General features: G+C 48.1%; 1 protein-coding gene across 1 annotated transcript; it reads right to left on the bottom strand.

Annotated features, from left to right (window-relative positions):
* Positions 1-1,310: 1,310 nt before the first annotated feature.
* On the bottom strand, positions 1,311-24,472 carry LIPG (lipase G, endothelial type). Its single transcript, XM_060118933.1, has 10 exons — positions 24,370-24,472; positions 21,239-21,420; positions 19,394-19,573; positions 17,697-17,808; positions 11,668-11,889; positions 8,912-9,154; positions 7,892-8,012; positions 6,740-6,958; positions 3,945-4,049; positions 1,311-1,917 (listed from the first exon to the last, which is right to left on the bottom strand). The coding sequence occupies exons 1-10, from the start codon at positions 24,464-24,466 to the stop codon at positions 1,896-1,898; spliced, it is 1,503 nt and encodes a 500-aa protein (XP_059974916.1). The 5' UTR covers positions 24,467-24,472; the 3' UTR covers positions 1,311-1,895.
* Positions 24,473-24,804: the final 332 nt, after the last annotated feature.

Below are 24,804 nucleotides of genomic sequence, written 5' to 3'. Positions count from 1 at the left end.
AATCTCATCCATAAAAATCCCAACCCTTGGCCCAGTTGTTCTCCCAGTTATATATTAATAAAAGAGTTTCGGGTTTCATGGATGGCTCTGAAAAAAATTCCTTGTTTGTTACATCTGGGGCATATTGGTGGGAAATGGTTATACGAGTCCTGATGAAGTTGCAGAGATGAGCATACCATGGGCATTGCCTCCAGGAAGTCTAGGTCCTCACCTGGCTCCTCCACCAACTTGGTATATAATTCTAGGCCTGTGCTGAACCTCACTAAGCTTCGGTTTTGTAAAACAGAGATAATAGTAACTGCCCTGCTCACCTCCTGTTGTGAGTCTCTAATTAAGTGATGCATGTTCAAATCTTTTGAAAATTATAAAAGGGTTCCTCAGATATCATGTATATTAATTCAAACCAAGATCTAGAATTAGGGGCTTTTTGAAGAAGTTCGGCACAGAAAGGGCACTGGTATTGGAGCAAGATATTTCAAGAAGGAAAGAGCATGGCATTAATTCAATCTTGGCACCAGCTGTGTGTGACAGGTGCTGGTTTCTGTATGAACAGACATGTGTAACATATGTAATAGCCTCCAGCTTCCTACACAGAAGAGATTTTGCCAATCATGTTCAGCAATTGGCACCATTCTGTCCCTAGCACGTATAACACTCTGCTTGCCACTCTGCTGGTGATCAAAGATGTCACTCTTAAGGGAAATGCACTTTAACTAAGAAGAAATAGGTAGAAATCACTTAAAGCCTCAGGGTCCCCAACTCTTACATCCTGTAGCCCTCCCAGTGCCCCTCATGCCTTTCATCACATGCATATTCATGGATCATCTAAACGGGAAGGGAACCTAGACATCCCAACCCCATTAGGTTTCAAATGAGAAGATGGTCTGCAAAGATTTACTAAGGTGTCTACTGCCATGTGCTAATTAAGTTTCAGGGCTTAATAAACATTTGCCCAATCAAAACATGAGCAATGGAGGGGCTTTCCTGGTGGCGCAGTGGTTAAGAATCTGCCTGCTACTGCAGGGGACACGGGTTCGAGCCCTGGTCCGGGAGGATCCCACATGCCACGGAGCAACTGGGCCTGTGAGCCACAACTACTGAGCCTGTGCGTCTGGAGCCTGTGCTCCGCAACAGGAGAGGCCGCGATAGTGAGAGGCCCATGTACCGCGATGAAGAGTGGCCCCCGCTTGCCACAACTAGAGAAAGCCCTCGCACAGAAACGAAGACCCAACACAGCCAAAATAAATAAATAAAAATTAATAAATTTCTACCCCCAACATCTTCTTAAAAAAAAAAAAGAGCAATGGAAAAAGAAGAAAGCCAATGATGTGTACTTTAGAGAAGAAGCTGGGGAACAGGACCGAATAAAATGTAACCAGTCCACATTACCAGTTACCCATTGAACCCCAAGAGCGAGGACCACCACACCTCCCCAGATCTACTCTCCCTCCCCCGGTGAACAAGGTCCCAGGTCTGCCATCCTGACACGAGTCAGCTCCCAGCAACAAGACCCCTCACTATGACTCAAGTCAGGTCAGGCAGCTGACAGCCTTCCACGCAGAGTCACTCAGAGCCTGTGTTCCTTGTTGGGTGAAGCACAGGCTCATCCAGTCACTGAGAAACCAGCCCGGTATGCACAGAGGCCAGGGCATTGGCCATTTGCACACAGATCTGGACTTAGAGCAGCAGCGGGAACAGCAGGAACAGCAGGATGTGGTCTCCTCTGGAGAAAAGTCCCAGCCATCATGGGAGGCACGGTGCTGGGCCCAGCAAGTGGGCTCCTCCCATTGCTCCAGGGTCAAGGCCAAGAAGGGTCTTTCCATCAGGTGGGTCCTCAGCAGTAACGTTCCTCCATGTGCTTGGAAATCAGGGAGTGGGGGGCCTTGCGGGCACCTTCAAGGTTGCTCCAGGGTTGGACTGAAAGGAACCACGTGGGAGTGGTGTTCATTAGCTGGCTTTGCAAACATGCAACTCTGTTTACCACAAGACCAAGCTTTCTTCCATACCTCTCAGCCTCTTTTATTTGCTTCCCTTTCAGAACAAATGGAGAAAGTCCTAAATGCTCCTTCCCCCCCTCCCCCAACAAGCCACAGATTCACTTTGAGAAACACCACACCGGAGCCTGCTCCGGGTTCCTAGTTCCATACACCTCAGTGTTGGCGTCTGCGTATTTAGCAGAATACTCACCCACAGCACGTACATGTGTACACAAGCACACACACACACACAACTCCGGGGAGAACTATAAAGTGCCCCTTTGCTTTGATCTAGAAACACAAGAGAGCCGGCAGTATGGCAGGAAGGAGGCAAGGCAAAGTCAAGACATCTTGATTCTAGTCTCAGCTACACTAACACGCTATTGAGCCTCTCGGAACCTCAGTCTCCTCTGTGAACAGGTGAACGGTCTCCATGGCACGAGAGAGAGTACTGAAGGTGTAATATATGTCCAGGGATTCACCACTTCCTGGTGTTAATTTTTTACTCGGGCTCCTATTGTTTTCTGTTCCTTTAAATGCAAAGGAAAGAAGCTGTTTTCTCCAAGAGGTATTCTGAGGCGATGTATAACGGTCTCAACTGTTATGAAGTTCTGGAGCGGAAAAGAAGTATATAAGAATAAGAATAGCAATCCTTCCTGGGTGTGTCCCATTTACATGGCTGTTCTGAGGATCAATGAAGTTCATACATGTGGAAGCACTTGGAAAGGTATAAATTTGAATACAAACATAAAGAATTAAAATTATTACTATAGCAGAAAATCATATCCAGACTAGACTGAGTCGGTTAATTAGATGGGCAGTTTTCAGAATCCCACAAGTCCTGTGATCACCGAGCTTGTGGTCACGTTGATGCTCCTGAACAGGAGACAGAGTAGCCCGGCCCTCCGGGTTGGCAGACAGTTAATCACAGGGCATCCCAGCACGGGCGCGGCTGCTTGATAATTGATACCCAGATTGAGGAGAGGTGACTTATCTGAGCAAGTGGAACCTCCACGCGCGAGAAAGAGCACAGGCTTTAGAGTAAACCAACCTGCTTCAAAGCCTTACTCTGCCATCACCAAGTGGGGGACCTGGAAAGAGTGACCAAACCTCCCTGAGTCTCAGGTTCCCCCACTGTTCACAGGGTTACGACACCAGCATCATGAGGTTGATGATCAAAGTAAATGAGATGATGTATGGAAGGCACTGACACAGGGTGGGCACACACTACGTGCTCGGTGTAAGGCAGCAGCATTATTATCTAGTACCTCTGATGGAACCAGGGGTAGGGGCTGGTGAGGGCCATCTCCCTCCTCCTCAGCAGGCATTTAGACTCAGAGGGTGTGTGACGGAGTCCCCTTTTGGATGCACCCACTGCCTCATACCACGAGATCATCCTTCCTCAATTCTGAGATAATGAGACTTGCACGGAGCAAGGAGGACACTGAAGCAAGAGCACGTGAGCATTCCTGCTTCTCAAAAAGGGGGAGAGTTGCCCACTAACATCCACTCACACCAACCTGGGTTCCAGAAAACTGTAAAGGGGGGCTATGCCTTGTGCTTCTCCCTTACCTCCCACCCAACTCCCCGCTCCAACCTGGTGCCCAGAAGGAAGCTGGGAGCCCTGGAACTTCCCACAGCCCCAGTCACTACAGAGGAGTTCCATCTAAGATGAGGACATGGGTACCAAGCTTGGGACTTAGTCACTGAAAGACCTCATTCCAGCAGGACCATGGCTGTGACACCTACAGGATGAAGCACACAAGAGGCAAAGGGACATTCACGTCATCCAACAACCTATCACACTGATTTGTCTGTCTCCTTCCAGCAGAAGGTCATCTTCATAAAGGAAGGGACTTTTATCTGTTTTTGTTGACTTCTATGTCCCAAGTGCCAGACACATGTCCTGCCTACAATGGGGGACCCACCAACATGCATTGCACGAACCTCTGAGAATGTCCTGCTTACCTGGTTTCATTTTTCATTCTCCAGCCATCCCGACACTTGTGAAACCAGAGCTCTTGGCCAGGGGATATGCGGGTGTTCTCAAGATCTTCTGCACAAAAAGTCAATCTAGTAGGAAAAAGAAACCACTGATGTAGCCAAAACTCTAGGGGTAGGTACATGGCTGTGCATCAGCCCTATGTTGCTTTCTGGACCTGAGGCAGATGGAATAAGGAGAAAAGAGAAGTTTTTATCATGTGACCCCTGACTCAAGACCCTTCAGGACTCCCCACTGCCGCTACAAGCACACTAAAAGGGTCTCACTTTGATGTCTCCCATGATTCAGCTCATGCAGACTTTAATCACACCCCTTCCACCCTCTTCCTTCTGTCTGTCCAAAAGCCTGCCTGCCTACCAAGGCATATCCTCTCTGAAGCCTCCCTGATTGCCCGAGGCCTTATTAATCTAACCCTCCATTGACCTTCCAATTTCATAAATAGGCACATCCTTATATAAATGTTGCTTTTGTTATTGTCATTACTTCTTATGGCATGGAGTTAATAATGAAACCTTTAGCTCATTTTAACACATTATATCTTGCCTTGAATAGCTTGTGGATTCTTGCATCCATGGTGGACGATAAACTCCTTGAACAGAGGAACTCCAGGTCCCTCCAGCATGGTGTCCAGAAATACCCATTGAAAAGTGTAACTGGAACTCAGCTGTGAGTTAATATCAAAGATTCAAGAAGTAGACAACCAAGATCACAGGAAGAATCAGTGATCTAATAATCGTTTCAACTGTAACTTACAGCCCAACCATGTGGGCTGCTCCAGCTTCAGTGGTGTGTGGACAGCATGACCTCATGACCAATAGACATGTGGTACAACTGACCGTGATGCTTACCAGCAGGACAGAAGCCACATTTCCGAGCAGCTTTCAGAACCTTCGCCAGGAAGCCCAAACAGCCCATAAACACCCACAACACTCACAATCAGGAAATACAAATGAAAACAACAGTCGGGGACCAATTCACACTCAACGGAATAGCAAGAATGTCCACCAAAGATAGATGAGGAGGAGGGGGAAAAAGAAGCTCTTACTCTGTGGACAAGATTAAAAATTTGTCCAACCACTTTGGAGAGGGATTTAATAATATCCAGTCCAGTTGGAGAATACATATACTATAACCCAGTGATTCAACATGCCCCAAAGAAGCCCTCACACACGTACACAAGGAAGAGGTCCCAGGATGTTCGTCTCAGCACTATTTGTAACTGCAAAAAAGTAGCAACAACTTAAATATTCAGCAGAACAATGGTGAAACTATTGTTTGTGCAATGGCAGTTTACATACAGGAGTTGAATGTGAATAGACCAGATCTGTATGCATTGGATAAATCTCATAAACTATGTTAAATGGAGAAAAGCAACTTTTAAAGGAATATGTCCACTCATGTAAACTTCAGAAGCAACCAAAACAATTCTATAGGTTGTTTATGGATACAAACAGAAGTAGTGAAAGTATAAAAATCATGAAGAGGAAAACACAGTAACATTAGTTAATGTTGGAAGATCAGTACATTTGGTTTGAAAGGGGAGGAGTCGGACAGGGGAGGGGCACAAAGGGGCTTCAGTTTTATCTGTAATGTTTTACTGTTTAAAATCTTATATCTGAAACCAATATGAAAATGGTTTACAGTTATTAAGTCTCAGTGATTTATTAAATTTGAAATATTTTATAAAAATGATCATCTTTCTGCTACCACACATCTTTCTGGTACAGGCTGCACTTATAAGCACCGAGAGAAGGAAAAAGACATGCAATTATCTAGACCACAGCCTTCATACTAACAGCTCCCCTCAGCTGGCACCCACCCCTGCCACATACACACCAGTGCACAGGTCTTTAGACCAGAATCACTCAGACAAGAACCTAAGCCTCCACCCTCTGCATGGCCAAGCTGCACCATAGGTGGTGGATGGAAACGGGATGCATGAAGAACTGTAATGGAGAAAATGCCAGAAGAGATAGAAAGAGGGTGGAGCCTTCTTCCCACCATCCCAAGGCTGGCAGTGACCTCCCGGAGGTCTGCTGAAGGATTTGGCCAAGGAAACCCTCCTCTCCTGACAAAGGTCTTCCGGGCTTCCTGGCTCCCACTTAGAAGCTGCTCCAAGAGTCAAGCCGTGTTTTAGTGGCTGATTCAGGGGTGGATTTTTCGTGTTAGGCTTGGTTAACAGACGTGGGGAAACTGCCAGCTGGCGTGGCACAGAGGAATCTGTTACTTGACGTTAGCGCCCCACCCATGTCCTTGAGTCAGAGCCTCCCAAGGAGAGGTATAATGCTCTGAAAATTGGATGCAAGGGAAGCCAGGACTCCCACAGACCTCATGCATGCAGGCTCCCTAAACTGGACAGTCTGGTTTGCTCTGGACAGGAGCAAGCAAAGGCTTTTGGTTGCATGGGCCCCAGAGCAAACAAATTAACAAGGCAGCATTCCTAAAGGGCCCTGTCCAGGAGAAGCCCTCTTCCTCCGGGCCAGCACAGGGCTTGGCAAACGGAACAAGGGCTGGATTCCAGCCCCCGCTTGCCCACCCCTCTCAGCCCAGGGCCTGCGATCAGGGCACAAGCTGCACAACAGTTGACAGAGGCCTTGATCTGGAATTCAGTTTTCCTCGCAAAGGGTTTGCGGTTTTGCCCATGTACTCTGGATACGGAAAGATGGAAGGTGTACGCTTAGCAAAGGAAAGGATGCTGCAGAGACACACGCCTTCTGCTGACCATGGACGCAGAACAGGGAAAGGGTCCTGAGGCACTTACTTCCTCTGGGTTTCCCCGGATTTGACCCGGATGCGTCTGATATTCAGCTCTTGCTCGGACCTGCGGGGCTGAGACAGGTAGCTGCGAAGCTCTTTCCACAGGTTGTACCAGGACTGAGAAGTCCTCTCCCAGGTGAGTTTGATCTTCAGGAGGTCTCCCAAGTCCTCCTCGGTGTAGACCAGGAAGGTGTTGGTGGCATTCAGCCCGATCTGCTCCACTCTGCAAAGGGAGAGGGAAGCTGGTCTCAGTCCCCCCGCCACCTGGAAAACTGCAGCACCGTGGGGGTTGATGCAGTGGCAGCATCTACCCCACTCGGATTGGAGAGAAATGCACAAGAGGTCCCCCCCACGTCCTCCACGTCCCACCAGCAGGACCAGGATGGAAACTCAGCTGTGCTCCACACGGGCAGAGAGATCATGTTGCCCACGGTACCCCAAACCATTCCTGAGCATCCCCCCATTCATGCTACTTCCTGGGGGGACAAGACCAGGAAAGAACAGAAGTGAGAAAGGGCAAAGAAGTCACATCCCCACTCAGCAGTGCCTCCTCCTCTCAGCCCACAGGCATCCATCTCCCTCGAAACTCTCAGCCCCCTCTGCCTCTCCCTCTCACGTGGCACTTGGGGGAGCCTGTCTCACCCCATCTGTGTGCATGAGTGTGTGCGTACAAGCCTGTTCCTCCCGCTAGAGCCCCAGCCCTGAGAGCGAGTATTCTGATGACGTTACTTTGCACGCCCAGCATTACTCAGGGTGGAGCTTTGCACCTTACAAGTGCTCAACATGTACAGATCACCGTGTGCCCCTCCCACAGATCATTAGAAACATGCCAGGGCTGATGTTTATCAAGTTCCAAATTTCCTAAAGCCTCAGGAATCAGGCGTTCTCTGAAATGAAACAGCAGTTTCTGCCCAGCTGATCCAGCAGATTCTCACGCTGCTGATTCATCCCAGGAGCTGCCCTCCCAGAAACGTTCTGAGTCAAGGGCTAGGTGGAGAGTGTGAAGCAGGAGAGGAACCACACAGCTCCTCCCTGGCACTCAGACTAGCTCCCCTGCACTTGTTCATCTGGCACACAGAGAGCTCCTGCGCTCTCTCTACTTTTCAAACCAACTAGTTCTCTGTCCTGAACTCAGCAAAGGAAACCTGTGACTTACATTTCCAAAGGCAGAATCTGGGAGTCTGCATTGGTGCCATAAATGGTGACATAAAAGGTGGGCTCGATTCCTCCCATGTTCTTGTAGCTGAAGACATGGATTTTCATCTGATAATGGTAAACTGCAGAGACAGCAGAACAAAGACATTTGTGAGCCTTGCTTGTCATCTTAGGGCACCCTGACCAAAACTGAGTCACCCAGCACAGTGAGTTGTTTGTTTTTTTTTTTTTGCGGTACGCAGGCCTCTCACTCTTGTGGCCTCTCCCATTGCGGAGCACAGGCTCCGGACGCGCAGGCTTAGCGGCCATGGCTCACGGGTCCAGCCGCTCCGCGGCATGTGGGATCTTCCCGGACCGGAGCACGAACCCACGTCCCCTGCATCGGCAGGCAGACTCTCAACCACTGCGCCACCAGGGAAGCCCGAGCACAGTGAGTTTTTAGGGACTCTCATCCTTTTGGTCCAGCCCAGCCTCTAGCCTCCCTTTGATCTCATTCTGTCCAATGACCTAAGAGGTCACTGCAGTATAGAAGAAGGAGCCCTGAACTTGGGGTTTGGGGGACCTTTGGGGGATGCTGACCTAGATGCTTTCTAGCTGTGTGACCTTGAATTAAGGACCAAGGTATTAACTTCTTGAGCCTCAACTTCCACCCACAATACCCACAAAACCTTACGGTTTTATAACATGCTATAAAAATGCGAGATATCATTTTGATCCCCTGTTAGTCCTATCACAGATTATTTTGATGATCAAATGAGAAAACAAATATGAAACAGCTTTGAAAAGCTAAATGCAAGATAGAAATTTAAGATAGCGATATTGTGATCATAGAGTGATGATTCACATCACAAAAGGAGTCCCCATCATTTATTTTTAAAGATTTACTTTCCTAGGCATACACAATTTAATGTGATTCGCAGTTATTTGATTTAACTGCAGGAATGTGCCTGTCTACAATGTGGTATTCAGAAGGAGGAAAAAGGTCCTTCCCCAGGGCAATGCAGGTTTGGATGAAGGTTACCTCTGAAAGGCATGCCTGCCCGGGTTTTTAGGTACATTTTGCTGTTCCTCTTGTTCCTCATTTTCTTGGCATTGTAGCCAATGCTATTACAACGGTTCTTCCGGCAACTGAGGCAGATCCCCTTTTTGAAGCGGTTGGAGTCCGTGCACTGGAATGCGAAGCTCGGCTTGTCCTGATTCACCAGGGAGTCGACAAAGAGATGTACTGCCCGCTCGTGCTCGCATCTCACCACCTCTGCAATTGCTGGGGGAGAGAGAGATGGAGACCATCAGGATGAGCTGCTTCTCGGTGATCCGCCCACTCCATCAGTAAGTACTGTACACTTCATCAGAAATAACTGCTTTTCATGTCGCTGTTAGTGTGCTTGTTTGTGTCATTCTTAATGCATGCCCAGTCTTTAAAACTGAAAGCCAGGCCTGCCACCGAACTGCTTGCCCTCCGGGTGGGAAGACAGCACTGATACACATGAAGCAATAAAGAGCAAGAGAGTGCATAGGACAGGCACTAAACAGGGTGATGGAGACCAGCTGTGCAGTAAGAGTCACTAAGTCCCCATAGAGTCATGCGGTCACAAAATGCTGGAAATGGATCAGATGCTAAACATCATCTAGTCCGGGGCTCAGCAAACTGCACCTTGCAGGCTGGCCCCATGTTAGTAAAGTTTTATTGGAACATAGCCACACGCATTCATTTACCTATTGTCTCTGGCTGCCTCCATGCTACGGTAGCAGAGTGGAGTTGTTGAAACAGGGACTGTATGGCTTGCAAAGCCGGAAATATTTACTAGCTGACTCTTTAAGAACATGTTTGCCGGGTTTCCATGGTGGCGCAGTGGTTGGGAATCCACCTGCAAATGCAGGGGACACAGGTTCGATCCCTGGTCCGGGAAGATCCCACATGTCACGGAGCAACAGAGCCCATGCGCCACAACTACTGAGCCTGCACTCTAGAGCCAGCATGCCACAACTACCGAGCCTGCGTGCTGCAACTAGAGAAAGCTCACAAGAGCAGCAACAAAGATCCAAAGCAGCGAAAAATAAATAAACAAAATAAATAAGTTTATTAAAAAAAAAAACTTAAAGAAAAAGGAAAGAAAATGTTTGCCAACCTCATTCTAGTCCAATACTTTCAGTTGTAGATTATGGGCCCAAATGCCCTTAGAGGTGAAGTCATTTGCTGAGGGTCACAGAGTCAGTTGGTTGCAAAGTTAGGAGTATAATTTGGATTTCTGTGACCCGCAGTAATCATTATTTCTTATAACCAGAGGCTAAAGCCAATAGTTCCAGTAAATCCTTGGACCTTAAGAAAAATTTGGCAAAGCTCCCCTTCCCCTTCCTGATTAACATCACCAGGCTTAAGAAACGCCATCATCTGATCCCCCTGAGGCAGGGCTGAACTCCCCTTGCATGAACCCCCAAGCCCCGCAGGGGCTCCTTGGATGTTATCTCCTTGGGAGAGGGCAACTTAAGACTGAGTGACAGCATGGACATCCCAAGAGCAGAGCATCACAGTGGAGAGAGCCAACTGGGGCCAAGACTTAGAAATGCTGCCAGGATGCAAGGCCGTGAGCAAATGAGAAACCAAGCCCATCAGTTTCAACAGCAAACTCACTTCAGCCCAAGACTGCTGGGAATAGGCTTAGGCATTCAGGAAGACAGATTATAAGTGAATGGAGGAAGAATCTTGATTTTATTTCTTTAAAATGTTACCAAAAATTAAATTATAGTACTTCCATGCTAAAGAATATTATATAGCCTTTTAAAAGAATAAGGTAAGTAGATATATGTACTCTGATGTCTAAGAATGCCCATAATATGTATTAGGACTGAAAAAGCAAAGTTGCAGAACAATGTGATTTTGAAAAATATCACACACACACACACACACACACACACACACACACACAAATAAATTTGCAAAGCAGTAAGAGTGGAAGGATACACACAACATGATCATATTGGCTACATCTGGAGAGTGAAAGCAGTAAGGTGTGGGAAATGAGGGGGTATTTTTACTTCTTGCTTTAGGCAATTTTATAATGCTTGATTATTTTCCCAACAAATATGTATTCCTTTTGTTATAAAAAGAAATTAATCAATAATAACTGTGGGGCTTCCCTGGTGGCGCAATGGTTGAGAGTCCGCCTGCCGATGCAGGGGACACGGGTTCGTGCCCCGGTCCGGGAGGATCCCACATGCCGCGGAGAGGCTGGGCCCATGAGCCATGGCTGCTGAGCCTGTGCGTCTGCTCCGCAATGGGAGAGACCACAACAGTGAGAGGCCCGTGTACCGCAAAAAAATAAAAATAAAAAAAATAATAATAACTGTGACCTCAAAGCACAAGAAAGCAGAGCAGAGACCACAGGAAGGCTGTTAATAGGCTTGCAGGATGATGAACTGTAAAATAAACAGTGTTGAAGGACCACTAGGGGGTAGTGGGAATAATGAAACGGATGCTGTCGGGAGCACTAACAGCTCTGGCTGATTTAGGAGGATATGCTATAATTGAGTCAAAACAAAAAATAAGGAACTCGGGGCTTCCCTGGTGGTGCAGTGGTTGAGGGTCCACCTGCCGATGCAGGGGACACGGGTTCGTGCCCCGGGTCCGGGAAGATCCCACATGCCACGGAACTGCTAGGCCCGTGAGCCATGGCTGCTGGGCCTGCGCGTCCGGAGCCTGTGCTCCGCAATGGGAGAGGCCACAAGAGTGAGAGGCCCGTGTACCGCAAAAAAAATAAAATAAAATAAGGAACTCACTTCCATATGCAATTGACCCCAAGACATCGTTGAGTCCACAGCCCGGCTGGAAGTCACCTCCGTTGGGGTAGACATCAATGTGACCCACGGGCATCTGAATCCCGATGCTCAAGCCAAAGGAGCGCGTGTAGGTGTGCAGGACATCCACGAAGTCTGCATCGTCAGGGGACAGCCTCTTGTGGATGTCAACCCCTTCAAACATGGGCCCAGCAGGATCCAAACCTACAGCAGAAGGGGGAGCCAAGACCAGCTGTGTCAGGTGTGCTAAGGCAGTGAGTCCTGATGGATAGCTAAGTCGGGGAGTATAAAATGAAGACATCCCCACCCTGGGAATCCTAAAGGGTGTGGTGCCTGCTGCAGAGGAACGTAAGCTTTCTTCTGAAGCCTTCACCTGTCCTGACAACTCAGCTGACTCAGTAAACTGGCCACGAAGTTCAACTGACACGTGGATCTGAGGAACCGTGCACTGTCAGAACTGAAGCAGTTCTAGAGGCTTCCCTGGTGGCACAGTGGTTAAGAATCTGCCTGCGAGTGCAAGGAACACAGGTTCGATCCCTGGGCTGAGAAGATCCCACATGCCACAAAGCAACGAAGCCCGTGCGCCACAACTACTGAGCCTGTGCTCTACAGCCCGTGTGCCACAACCACTGAGCCCGCGTGCCACAGCTACTGAAGCCTGCACGCCTAGAGCCCGTGCTCCAAAACAAGAGAAGCCACCTCAATGAGAAGCCTGCACACCACAACGAAGAGTAGCCCCCGCTCACAAAACTAGAGAAAGCCTGCGTGCAGCAATGAAGACCCAATGCAGCCAAAAATAAATTAATTAAATTAATTAATGAAAAACAAGAAGAACTGAAGCAGTTCTAGAAAGAACTTGGGCTGGCTGAAACTAAGCCATTCATTCCATTTATTCTGTCTTAATTTTAGCAGAATTTTGACAGAATAACTAAGCTACCTACATCTTCAAGAGGGAAGACTCAGTCTCCCCAAACTGAGCTATTTGTATTTGGACTTACACTTCCCCTTCCTTCAGTTATGAATCAGGCCCAGGAGTGGGATGGCAAGCGGGGGGTACCCAAGGCACACTGAGCAGCCATATCTCAAGCCTCCAGAATTCCTCTCTTTTGCAGCCACAAGGAGAAAACCTTTTGTCTGCAAACTTTCTGTATCAAACGAACAAACAGTACTGCAGAGAGCACTGGTTCTCACATTTGAAACAGCACATATCCCTGGGGAGCTTCTTACAAATTTGGATTCCACTGTGTAGCTATGAAAAACTCTGGGAGGACGCACAAGCCCCAGGTCACCTGTGTGTATGTGTGTCGAGGGAGAAGGCAGGGAAGGCAACTGCAAAGATAGTGGCAGCAACAGAGACACTTTCACCATCTTGTATAATAGCTTGGGAACCACATGAGTGTAAAACCATTCAAAATAGAATTTGCAAAGCATAAAATGCAGATTCCCTGGCCCCCAAGAGATTCTGATTGGTAGGTCTGGTGTAGAGCCCAGAAGTAGAGCTGATCCTAAAAATAAGTGGTCTGTGGACCAGATTTTGGAAACACTTCTCCATGCTTCAGTAGCATTTCAAAAATGAAATCTGAATGTCTTGATTCATACAGTTCTTGTGCGCTATTAAGGAGTAAGGGCTTGTCAAGGTAACACTAGCTACTATTACCAAGCTTAAGTAATTATGGATGCTGGATTCATCCCAACCTAGAGCCCTGCAGACACAGAGAGAGGACCTGGAGAAAGTTAAGAAAAGATTATGTGCAGGCGAGGAAGGGGGTTTGTTTAGTCTAGAACAGTGGTTCTCAACTAGGAGGGATTTTGCTCCCGAGGGGACACTTGGCAAAGTCTGGAGGCATCTTTGGTTGTCACAACTGGGGAAGAAGGAGAAAAGAAGCTGCTAGCATCAGGGGGTAGAGGCCAGGGATGCTGATACACATCCTGCAATGCACAGGTCAGCTCCCACACAAGCATTATCTGGCCCCAAATGTGAATCGTTACTGAGGTTGAGAAACCTGGATCTAGAAACACCTAGGTAGGGAGGAGGTATGACCAAGAACAGAGCTGTGAAAGCAGGAGATGAGTAATGGAACAGTGTTACCCGGACCCCAGTGCAGTGGAACAAGGGAGCACATCGTGAAGCTTGAGGGGGGTCATTTTAGGATAAACAAAAGGTAGAACTGTTGTCCAGAGTGGACAGCAAACTTGTGGAACTCGCTACTCGTGAGAACTGGTAATGAATGATTAACACTCTGAAGTTGAGAAAAATGTATGAATGACAGAGGCAGAAAGGGAGCCCAGGCTGCCTGGGGGCTCATCTCTAGCCCAGGACCCAAAAGAAAGATGGCACAAAAACAGTGGCCTCCCGGAATAGCCCTGGATGACTCTTTTTAGGGACTGAATGGACACAGTACTGACACAGGTGGCCTCTCCCTGCCTCTCACTATGTCCTCTGGAGAAAAAAAAAAGAAAGAAGAGGAACATTCTGCTTTGCAGCCAATAAGAGAGGGGCTCTTGTATCGGTGAACAAAAGTCTCCACCAGACAGTCAGTGCCATGGAAACCAAGCTGGGCTGGAGGAATGCAGGCGGCTGACGGGGCTTCTGGAAAGGCCGGCTGGCAGGCAGGCTGAGCTTTCACCTCCCCAGACTGACCCCGCCTGACATGTAGCTAGGGCCCACCGACTCTGGGGAAAAGTTTCACAATTTACTTCTTAACTAGGAATGGGAGGGTGAACGCATCCCCTCCAAAAAAAGAGATGATGGAGAACCACCTCTTCTTCCATTCAGTCAGACTCCCCACAAGGTGTTCTGTCCAGCAAATGGAATATACACAGGCATGCACACGCACACACACCCTGTTGTGCACATGCATACACACAGGAAAACCTCCACCTTCTGGCCTGGCAGGGCAGAGGCTGCTGCGCTGTAACAGCTACTGTATCTCTCCTAGCAGGAGAGCGGCAGCATTGTGCAGTGGTGAGGTGCAGGCTCTGGAATCTGATGGCCTGGGTTTGAATCCCAGCTCTGCTACTCAGGATGTGAGATATCATTAAAGTACATACTGAGTCCTATTTTCCCCATCTGTAAAATGAAGCCCAAGGACCCTTTTGCCTGGATGCTATGTGGCTTACATATGGCATAAAATACCTGTCACACATTGAGTACTTGACATTGGGTAGCATCTAGCCCATAGCCTGCAGGATGGACACTTAGTTCATATCTCTTGAATGAATGAACAGATCTGCTTGCTTATTTATTTATAACTAACAAGACACAAGTTCAATTAGAAATATATGACCTCTTCCCTAATATGTCACGGAATTCCCTCAGAAGCCTAAGAGGATAAAACTTTAGCAAACCTCAGTCCACAGCTCTCTGGTCCAAACAAGACTGGGGTTCAGGTACCTCCTGCAGGTCCAGGCTAAGGACCCCTGCTGACCTCTGTACAGCGGCATCACTGGCCTCTGCCCCACACAAGCTGCAGTCTCCGGCCCTCTTACCAGTCAGGACCACCTGGTTCCCAGACCCATGGGAAGTCTGAGAGGAGAGGAGAGGGCACAGGCCTCTCCCATCAGACATGCACAGCAGCATGCGTCAGGTCAGCCAGATACCCTCTGAGGTGCTGCCTGGCAACTGGACAGAGGCCACTCCTTCCTGTTATGTTCACCCCGGTCCCCTGCTCCACAGAGAGAGGCCGCAGAGAAGGGGCTGTGCTCAGGACATGCTGGCCCCAGTGCTCTACGCAGACAGCCCAGAGCACTGATTAGCATTCTGCCGGCAAAGCCCGCATCTCAGCAGCTCCCACCCAGACAGGCAGGGGGAAAGAACTGGAACCCTCCTACTAGCCCCATCTCATTTCAGGTTTAGAAAGAGGGAGAGGGCGGATCTGCAGCTTGTCTTTGTTGCCAAGGACACTGGCCCTGGTGCTCTGGCAGGGGCCTTGTGTGTGCTGCAGTTTGAGCACAGCTGGCCGAGCTCTGCAACATCTTGCCTCTTGCTGGGGGCTAGGAGGAGGTGCTCAGCCAATAGAACCCCAAGGGGCTTGAGGCCCAATGGCTTTGCTCCAGCGATGGGTTAATGAGCAGTCATGTGTGGCCACATTGCCCGTTAGACAGTTCAGGCCCCGCATCTTGATAACCAAAAGTAAAGCTCTCAAGCTACGCTGAATCAAACAGTTGGATCTAAAGGAGTGTGTGTGTGTTTGCTCATTAGACTTAAGCCCAGGGACAATGATTTATGCAGGGCTACTAAACCTCACAAATGTATATATTTTTAAATCTGCCCCACTGGCTTGTTGCTGAAACCAGAAACTCTACCTTTACTAAATCATTCTCTAGCTAAGGACTCCCTTCTACCTGAACCCTGTTTTCAAACGAAAACATTGCCAGGAAGGAGATGATTAACTCTTTTCTTCTGGGTGGCCAGTTAGGCCCTTAGTATGTTGGAGGTGAGGGAGAAGCTGGGAGGGAAAACAAATAAAAGAATGCTAACAGGGGGATAAAAATTCAGGGCAACAAATTTGCCATTAAGGACTTCCCTGGTTGCACAGTGGTTAAGAATCCTCCTGCCAATGCAGGGGACACAGGTTTGAGCCCTGGTCCGGGGAGATTCCACGTGCCACAGAGCAACCAAGCCCATGCACTGCACCTACTGAGCTCACATGCTGCAACTACTGAAGCCCACGCACCTAGAGCCCGTACTCCGCAACAAGAGAAGCCACCGCAATGAGAAGTCCGTGCACCGCAAAGAAGAGTAGCTCCCACTCGCCGCAACTAGAGAAAGCCCGTGTGCAGCAACGAAGACTGAAGGCGGCCAAAAATTAATTAATTTAAAAATATATATATAATCTTAAAAAAAAAATTTGCCATTAAGTTTCTTCTAGAGGAGAGTATGTTTTCTGAGAGGGCCCTCAAATGGGGAAGAGAATCCTTTCCACTTTTCACAATCATTCAATGATTTAAATCAAACTCTCATATCAAAAGGTCACCAGTTATTTGTCAAGGGGAAGCGGGGGAGGGAAGGATTGGGAATTTGGGATTAGCAATTGCAAACTATTATATATAGGATGGATAAACAACAAGGTCCTACTGTAGAGCACAGTGAACTGTATTCAGTATCCCGTGATAAACCACAATGGAAAAGAATATGAAAAGAATATGTATATGTATAGCTGAATCACTTTGCTGTAGAGCAGAAATTAACAAAACATTGTAAATCAACTACACTTCAATAAAATTTTTTTTAAAAAGTCACCAATTCTGCCTATGGAATGTGTATCTCTACAAATAAACTTGCTTTCACTTAAAAAAAAAAAAAGCTCACTAAGATGGAAAATTCAAATTTCTATCGACTACCTGGGTACCAAGAAAGGTAGCAGAAAGGTCTCTTTAATGACAACATTTAACCACTCATTCTAAACAGGTAATTATCACTAATAAATATGCCAACTAAACATGGGAAAGAGGCTGTTAGTGGATGAAATAGAAACTAGAGGCAGAATTCAAACCACAACCCATCTCTCATTCCTTTCCCTTGAGGTCCTGGCATTATCATGAGCAGAGGCTAGGAGTGAGTACCAGAAGCTTGCAGGCCTGGGCTCCACCCCGGTTCTGCCCTTGAGTCTTAGCTCTTTGCCTCTGGGTGTTTCCTCACCTGTTGCACTAGACCTGGTTTTCAAGCTGTGCTCCCTGGTGCTCTGGGACCCGGAAATTCCTCCAGAAAAGGGGGAGGCTCAAATAACAAGGTTAACACTACTTGCAAATACCCAGCTTTGACCAGAACACACCTTCTATCTGTTTCATACATTGGGGACCTGCATATGTTCAATTTGAAAAAGGGCTCTGAGACTTTTTGGACATTTGAAAAGCCCTGGATTAGATGTTCTCCAGGTTTCTTCCAAGGCTAACCCTCTACGGCTCACTCCTGCTGCCTCTTAGGGAGCACTCTGGTTCAGGAAAGCCTGGTGGGCAGAGCAGCTGAGGGAGCTCCAGGATCAGCCATGAGTGAAGGGAGCAGCACTTACCCGTGATTCTGCCCACCGTGCCTTTCACGAAGTTGCCAGCGTACCCGGCCACGTGAGCTCCAAGGCTGTAGCCAATCAAGTGAACATCCCGGAGAGAAAAATCCTCCTTCGCCTGCAGGAAGTCACAGAGGTGTGTGAGTGAAGAGTGTGGTCCTGAGCCCCAAGGCCACCAACAATTCAACAAGTCAATCACGTTGGGGAGACGCGGGAGGTGGGAGGGGGGGTGGCAGTGTGGAGCTCAAAGCCACCGGGCTCACTGGAGACTAAGCGTCAGCCACAGCCTGCAGCAGGGTGCTCCCTGCCCACCCTCTTAGGCCCATGAGCTGCCGATCTCCTCATTCCAAACCTGCCTGGGACCCCAGATGTGAAGCATCAGACCCTGACAGGGCACTCAGCAGTGGGGGTGAGGAGGTGGCGATTTGACCCCATGGCTCAGGAATCAAGCTCGACAAAACAACCCAGGTAGAGGACTGAGGACTGTTCAAGACTCCTGACCAGAATTCTGCCAAAATTATTCAGATTCCATGGGCCTCTAAAAGGAAGCTCAGGCTGTAATTACCCAGATAATAGGGTCACTTAGCCAGTGTACCAGCCAGTGTACCCCTGCCTCCCATTAAGTCCACTGATCTCAGGTAAATCATTAACCTATAAAAAGTAAATATAAGGGCTTCCCTGGTGGCGCAGTGGTTGACAGTCCACCTGCCAATGCAGGGGACACGGGTTCGTGCCCCGGTCCAAGAAGATCCCACATGCCGCGGAGCGGCTGGGCCCGTGAGCCATGGCCGCTGAGCCTGCACGTCCGGAGCCTGTGCTCCGCAACAGGAGAGGCCACAACAGTAAGAGGCCCGCATACCGCAAAAAAAAAAAAAGTAAATTTAAGACCTCAAGATCTGTTTTCCACATTTTATGCAAGGCACTAAGCTACATTGGTTTGAACCAACCCTCCGTACCCTCAGCCCAGCCACCCTTCAGAGGCCAGAGCAGACTTCAGTAGGTATTTAAGATTACAAACTGGTCCTGGCTTCTGAAGGCATCAGCCATTAATGAACCAAAAGACAAATTTTCTTCCTGCAAGTAAAGTAAAAGGAAAAATCCAGAAATGTGTCACTAATTAGAAAGTTTTCTAAAAGTCCCAGCTTCCAAATATTTCAAGCAATACTTAATTCCGTAAAAACTGGAAGCTCAAAGATATTCTCAGACTCCTGAAGTTCACTGTAACTGACCTGTCTGACCTGTATTTGTTTTACAGTCTTAGAATTTTTTAAATAAATTTATTTATTTTATTTTTATTTATTTTTGGCTTCGTTGGGTCTTTGTTGCCGCGTGCAGGCTTTCTCTAATTGCGGCGAGAGGGGGCTACTCTTGGTTGCAGGGTGCGGGCTTCTCATCGCGGTGGCTTCTCTTGTGGCGGAGCACAGGCTCTAGGTGCGTGGGCTTCAGTAGTTGTAGCACACGGGCTTCAGTAGTTGTGTCTCACGGGCTGTAGAGCGCAGGCTCAGTAGTTGTGGCCCACGGGCTTAATTGCTCCATGGCATGTGGGATCTTCCCGGACCAGGGCTCAAACCTGTGTCCCCTGAATTGGCAGGCAGATTCTTAACCACTGTGCCACCAGGGAAGCCCCTGACCTATATTTCTTAAAAGGGTTCAGGTTCAAGGTCCTGCTCGTAAAAGGAGATGACTCCCTTTGCTCCTGTTACCTGCAGCCAGTTGAGCATCCTGGCAACGCTGTGTCCCACCTCCCTTGTATGATTGACCGCGTCTGTGTAAAGCTGGTGAGCCAGCGGGAGCCAGTCCACCACCACGACGTTGGCTCCTTTCTCTCTTGTCTGCAGGGCTGACACAAGTTTGTACAGCCAGCTTTCAAACATGCCGCTCATCTGCAGAGAAAACAGGACTTTAAAAAAAATTCTTCTTCTGGGTTTCAGAAATCCTAATGAATATGGAATTCAGTTCCATGACCTTCTCCCCAGCCACTTCCGAAACGTTCACATTGCCTACCCAGGCACCAAACACTTGCACATGAGCCGGGCCAGCCACAGGCAGGATTGCTACATGGGTGATTGTCTTCCACTGCGCTTGACATCTCCAGTTTTTCCCATCAAAGATGTCAGAGCTGGTGTCCTCTGCTGATGCCCCACTGACTGATAGGCCCCCTATGAGATAGAAGTTGGTGGCGATGCTGGCCTGAGGTTAACCCAAGTCCCTGTCACAGTCAGGCAGGTAAGTGGCCTGGTCCATCATTGAAAGGCAGCTGAGAAGGGTTGCCCTGGCGAATTAGTTTCTTTCTCAGAGATGCAGGGAGATTCTGTCTCTTAGGCAAATGCAGAGTTAACAAATGACCCCTTCCCACAAGCCACCTCTGCCACCCTTTTTGACCCCAGAGTAGGGAAGATCTGTCCCTGGAATCCCAAATTAGAACTCAGAACACACGTTCCCACAGAAACAAAGTGTAAATGGTGACTAGGTCCAGTTGTAAACCCATCCACAAGTATCTTATTAGATAAATAGATTTTCTGTGCCTGGCCTGGGAATCCTAACGCTATTTACAATCTTGCTTCGACGGGAAACTGCTGTTCCAAGTTCCAAACAGATGATAAAAGAACTTTCTGGAATGCAACCCATTTGTAAGTTGCAGGCAGTTTGTATTTGCATTTTGACAGGGGGCCTTATAAAGGTTCAAATGCATAATTCTAATCCTAGGCTGTGGGGTGAGGATGGATGGCAGGCCCTTAATCATCCCTTCAATTACATTAGGTAGATAGGTGCCTACATACCACCCACCCCCACCAGGCCTGACCCCAACAGTTGGTGATAGACCTAAAGACCCAGAAAGCATGTAACGGATATGAATTTCTCATCATTAAGAGGCGGAATGTCCCCTCCCAATTAGCCCAGGCAGAAACCTGCTCACTTAATAGTGCCATTTTCCTACAGACTGCCATTAGATGAATGAATAAACCCCTCGCTGGTCAAAAGCTTCTGAGGCTGAGTGTTAAAGCCCTTTTTTGTTGAAGTTCGTCATGGGCTTTTCAATGTGAATTGCTCAGCTAGGTCATATAAAGACTCCAGTGCCTTTAAACGGAGCCATCTCTATGCAAACAGGAGGGCACCATGCCAACCAGGGCCAGCCAGCCAGGCCAGCTGCCTCCTCACAGACTCTCTGAGCCAGTCAAGATGCTTCAGTTCAGCTCAGCTCTTATGGAGGGATGGCCCCCGCGACGCAGTGGTTGACCAATGTAATTAAGCATAATTAGAGGGCCCCTTAAGAGCCAGTGGAGCTGGGCTGCTGCCCTCAGGAGAGCCACTTTCTGAAAGCCCGCTGTGTGCCAGTGTTAAATACCGCCCTGCTGGAGTCCAGATTGCCCCCTTAGCAAAGTGCCCATTACATTCTTCACAGCTGTCTGAAATACAAGCAGCCCACAAGAAAAGAGGGGGAGAGAGAGTGGAATCTGGAAGCACCAGTATTCTTTCTAATTGACCAAAACAAAGGAAACCAAATCTCCCGGAAAGCTGTCGAGCTCCCTCCCCCAGAGGCGGCTCACCGTCCATCCATGAATGATGAAAAAGGTTTTGGCTGTCATGTTGAAGCCACAGTCTTCTAAGGGCTGGCTGTGGCCAAAGGAGAAGTAGCATCCTTCATGTTCTGGGTCCTCAGAGGTGCGGAGGTTAAATCTCACAGGGGGTTTGGCAGCAGCCGGTACAACCCTGGATTTGTTGAGCTCATCTGGGGAGAAATAACAGAGCAAGGGTATAACTAGCAGGCCTGGGTGATGAGAGATCTAGGGTCTAGTTCTAATTCACCCTTGAGCAAAGTACTTAACCCCACTGGGTTTCAGTTTTTACATCTGCTGAATGTTTCCTCCTCACCTCCCAGAAGAGTTGCGAAGATGTTATAAAAGGGACATCTCACCAATATTTGAGTATTAATTAGTCACTAGGATCAATTACTGTGAATCTGAAATAAGTCTCTCTTGCTTTTCTTTCTTCTTCCCCATCCAAACGAGTTCTCTTTCTTTCCCTCAAGTTACTAGTTTCAGAGTATGGGTCCTTAATGCTTTTCCTGAAATGTTTGGGACCAGCTGAGTTTCAGAATTCAGAAATTCTCAGATTTTAGAAAGGTATTATGGCATATATATATATATATATATATATATATATATATATATATATATATATATATATATATATATATATATATATATATTATTATATAACACCCCCAGCAGGGTCTGGGGTATTCCCATTCATCAAACACACCAATAATATTTCTGCAGGAAAATACATAACTACTCACACTCAAGGGGAAAAAAAAAAAGATTCTAAATACCCTCTTGTCGGTTCAGGTCAGTTTTTGCTGCCAAATGAGTAAGAGTTCAGGTCAGGTAAGGCCAGTTCTTGCTGCCAAACAAGTTACCAAACAAATTTTTCAATTTTCAAAGATTTTGGATTTTGGAATTGGCGGTAAGGAGCTGTTGACCTCTTATGCAATGGGCTTCCCTAATGCTCTCATCTCAATTTCAACACTTGCTCCAAAGACCTCATGCATCATCCTCAGTGCTCCTTGCAGCACCAGACATGTGCCAGACATGCTTCTAGTTGGTTGAATAAATTAAATAAGTTATTGAAGCCATGGAGAAGCTCATAAGAGCAGCAAAACCTCTCTTTTCAGCTCCACTGCACACACACGGTGCCGTCTAGGAGACGGCCCTACTACAAAACACAGCCCATGTCACTCATGGTCCCTATGGCCTTTTAACACTAGGTACTGTCATCACCACACTATTTCAGAAGGTCCTAAATGAGCCTCATCTAGCATTCTTCCAACCATCCAGGATACCATCCCTTGATAACAGGCTAGGAAATTAGAAAATCAAACTGTCTGGTCACCCAGAAATCAAATGAAAAGGTGCCAAATGACCATCCCAGGAGCTTCATTTATCCCAGAGTTAAAAAACAAATGGAGTCATGGAAAGAGAGACCAGAGTGGTGGACAGGTTGGTGGTGAAGCGGACAAGGGGGAGGACAGCAATGCACCAGATGTAAAAAGGGTAAGGTTCCAGAAAATGCGACTAAATATGCATGAACAGAACTTTGTCATTAAAGTAATGAACAAAAGCCCCAACTGACAGAAATTTGAACCACGGACATAACTCATTCAATATCTCCCAATTTCCACCCAGATAGCCACTCACAGAGACCAGGTGGAAAGTCCAGGAAAAAAGGAAAGGGAGTCTGCTGGCTTCCTGGCACCGACTTGTGGACAAACTCACAAACTGACATAAAAGGTTCACCTTAGCAGCTGGCTCTCTCTGACACCACAGTTCTCTAGCTCATTTCTACTACTTCCAGCCTGAGTCACTTCAGCCTCTGGAACTTCATGATTGTCCTTCATCTGGATGTCCTCAGGCTCATTCTCTTACCTCCTCCAGTTCCTTGCTCAGGGGTCAGCTCCTCAGGGATGGAAGCCTGGTCCCAGGCTAACACTGCACCACCTTCGCCCACCAGCCCTCTGTACTTTCCTCCTTGGCTTTATTTTTTTCCATAACACTGAGCACTATTTATATATTTTAATTAGTTGACTAGCTGTTTTCCCACCACTGAAATGTAAGATCCATGGGGGTAGGGGGTTTACACCCATTTTGTTCACTGCTCTATCCCTCACTCCGAGAAGCATGCCTGGCAAACAAATACTTTTCTGAATGAATGAAATGGCCCCCAAATACTCAGAATCGCAGAACATAGAAGTTGGAAGGAATGCTAGCATTTTACAGGAGAGGAACTAGAGATGCAACCTACCCTGGTTCAACTGCACTAGAGTTGGGAACATGTTAAATAAAACAAGTTTTTTCCATTCATTCCAATGAACCTCCTGCATGCACATAAGCAACATGGACCAACCTCATTTGACCCAACCTCAGCAGAATAGTAGAAGATGAACTAATAGTGTGTGGTTCAGAGGTTCCCTGCTCTCTCCTGCTTCACTAATTGACTTGGTACTCCCGCTGGGTGACCCTACCCTCGCCCCTCGGGGCAGGTTCCTCCAGTAGAAAAGACTGCCACGCAGAACTCAGAAGAAAAGCTGGCAGCTGGGAGGAGGAGGAGGAGGAGGCCGGAGAGGTAGAAGAGAAAGAGCAAGGGCTGGAAAGCCTTGGGGAAGAGGAGGCTGGCAACCCGGGGAATAAGCCCAGCAGCTTCTCTGCACAAATTACTCCCCTAAGACTTCCGGCAAGCACTACTCAAACCAGAGCCAGCTGCCCTGATACCTTAACTTTCAAGTCACCTACACCGAGATTAAAAGGAAGGGCACCAGGTGATAGAGCTCTAACAAGCTTCTTGCCTCGAAAACCCCAGGCTCAAAGAGGAGGACAGGTTAAACAGCTGCTGGCAGCCAACTCTGCTGACTGGACAGCACCGAGCGAAGAACCGTATAACAAGGGGGTGGGGCGAGAGCGAGCGCGGGCGAGCCTGCGGCCTCTTGGATGCCTGGCTGGGGATGTCCTCGTCGGAAGCGCCCAGGAACAAGTGCTCTCCAAGGCTGATTAGGACCAAATGGACAGCGCAGGGGGTAAGGAAGGAGAATGTCGCAGGATCGAGGAAGAAGGGTAGGCAAGACAGAGGGGAACTGGCACAGAAAAGAAGTTGTGGGGTGTTAATAAAAACAAGGACACGTTACCTTGCAGCCGACCCTCTGGACCAAGGGTTGCGGGACCTCCCGCGGCAAAGCAACAGTAAGCGCTCCAGAGGCAGAGCAGAAGACCGGAGTTTCTCATCCTTCCCGGCCACCACAGCCCCTTCCCCCAAACGGGACTTTTAGAAAGACCACAAAAAAAAAAAAAAAAAAAAAAAGAGCCGCCTCTCGAACGATGTTTCCAGCAGTCCGAGCCCGTAAGACCCGAAGTGGGAAGGCTTCTCTCGACCAGAGAGAGTGGTGGCCTTAGACAGCTGCAGGTGGAGAAGGTGGAAAATGAAAACTTGGCTAAACTGAGCCACGGGGTGGTGCGGGGAGTGCGAAGATGCTCCAACCAGAACCAGATCTGCCCTCACCCGTGCCGCTCGCCCGGGAAGCCAGGGCTCGCCACTGTCACACCGCGAGCTCCCCGGCGAGGTC

Source organism: Mesoplodon densirostris, chromosome 15 (genome assembly GCF_025265405.1).
Source record: "Mesoplodon densirostris isolate mMesDen1 chromosome 15, mMesDen1 primary haplotype, whole genome shotgun sequence".
NCBI lineage: Eukaryota > Metazoa > Chordata > Mammalia > Artiodactyla > Ziphiidae > Mesoplodon > Mesoplodon densirostris.
This window is presented reverse-complemented; position numbering and strand designations above follow the sequence as displayed.

What these genes read in the sequence shown, in the direction of transcription:
- LIPG (XM_060118933.1), bottom strand. Translation starts at nt 24,466, where the DNA reads ATGAGAAACTCCGGTCTTCTGCTCTGCCTCTGGAGCGCTTACTGTTGC. An exon ending in GGCAGGCATGCCTTTCAGAG is followed by an intron (nt 8,013 to 8,911) that starts GTAACCTTCATC and finishes CTGTCTCTGCAG; the next exon opens with TTTACCATTATCAGATGAAA. An exon ending in AGAATGAAAAATGAAACCAG is followed by an intron (nt 1,918 to 3,944) that starts GTAAGCAGGACA and finishes GGTTCCTTTCAG; the next exon opens with TCCAACCCTGGAGCAACCTT.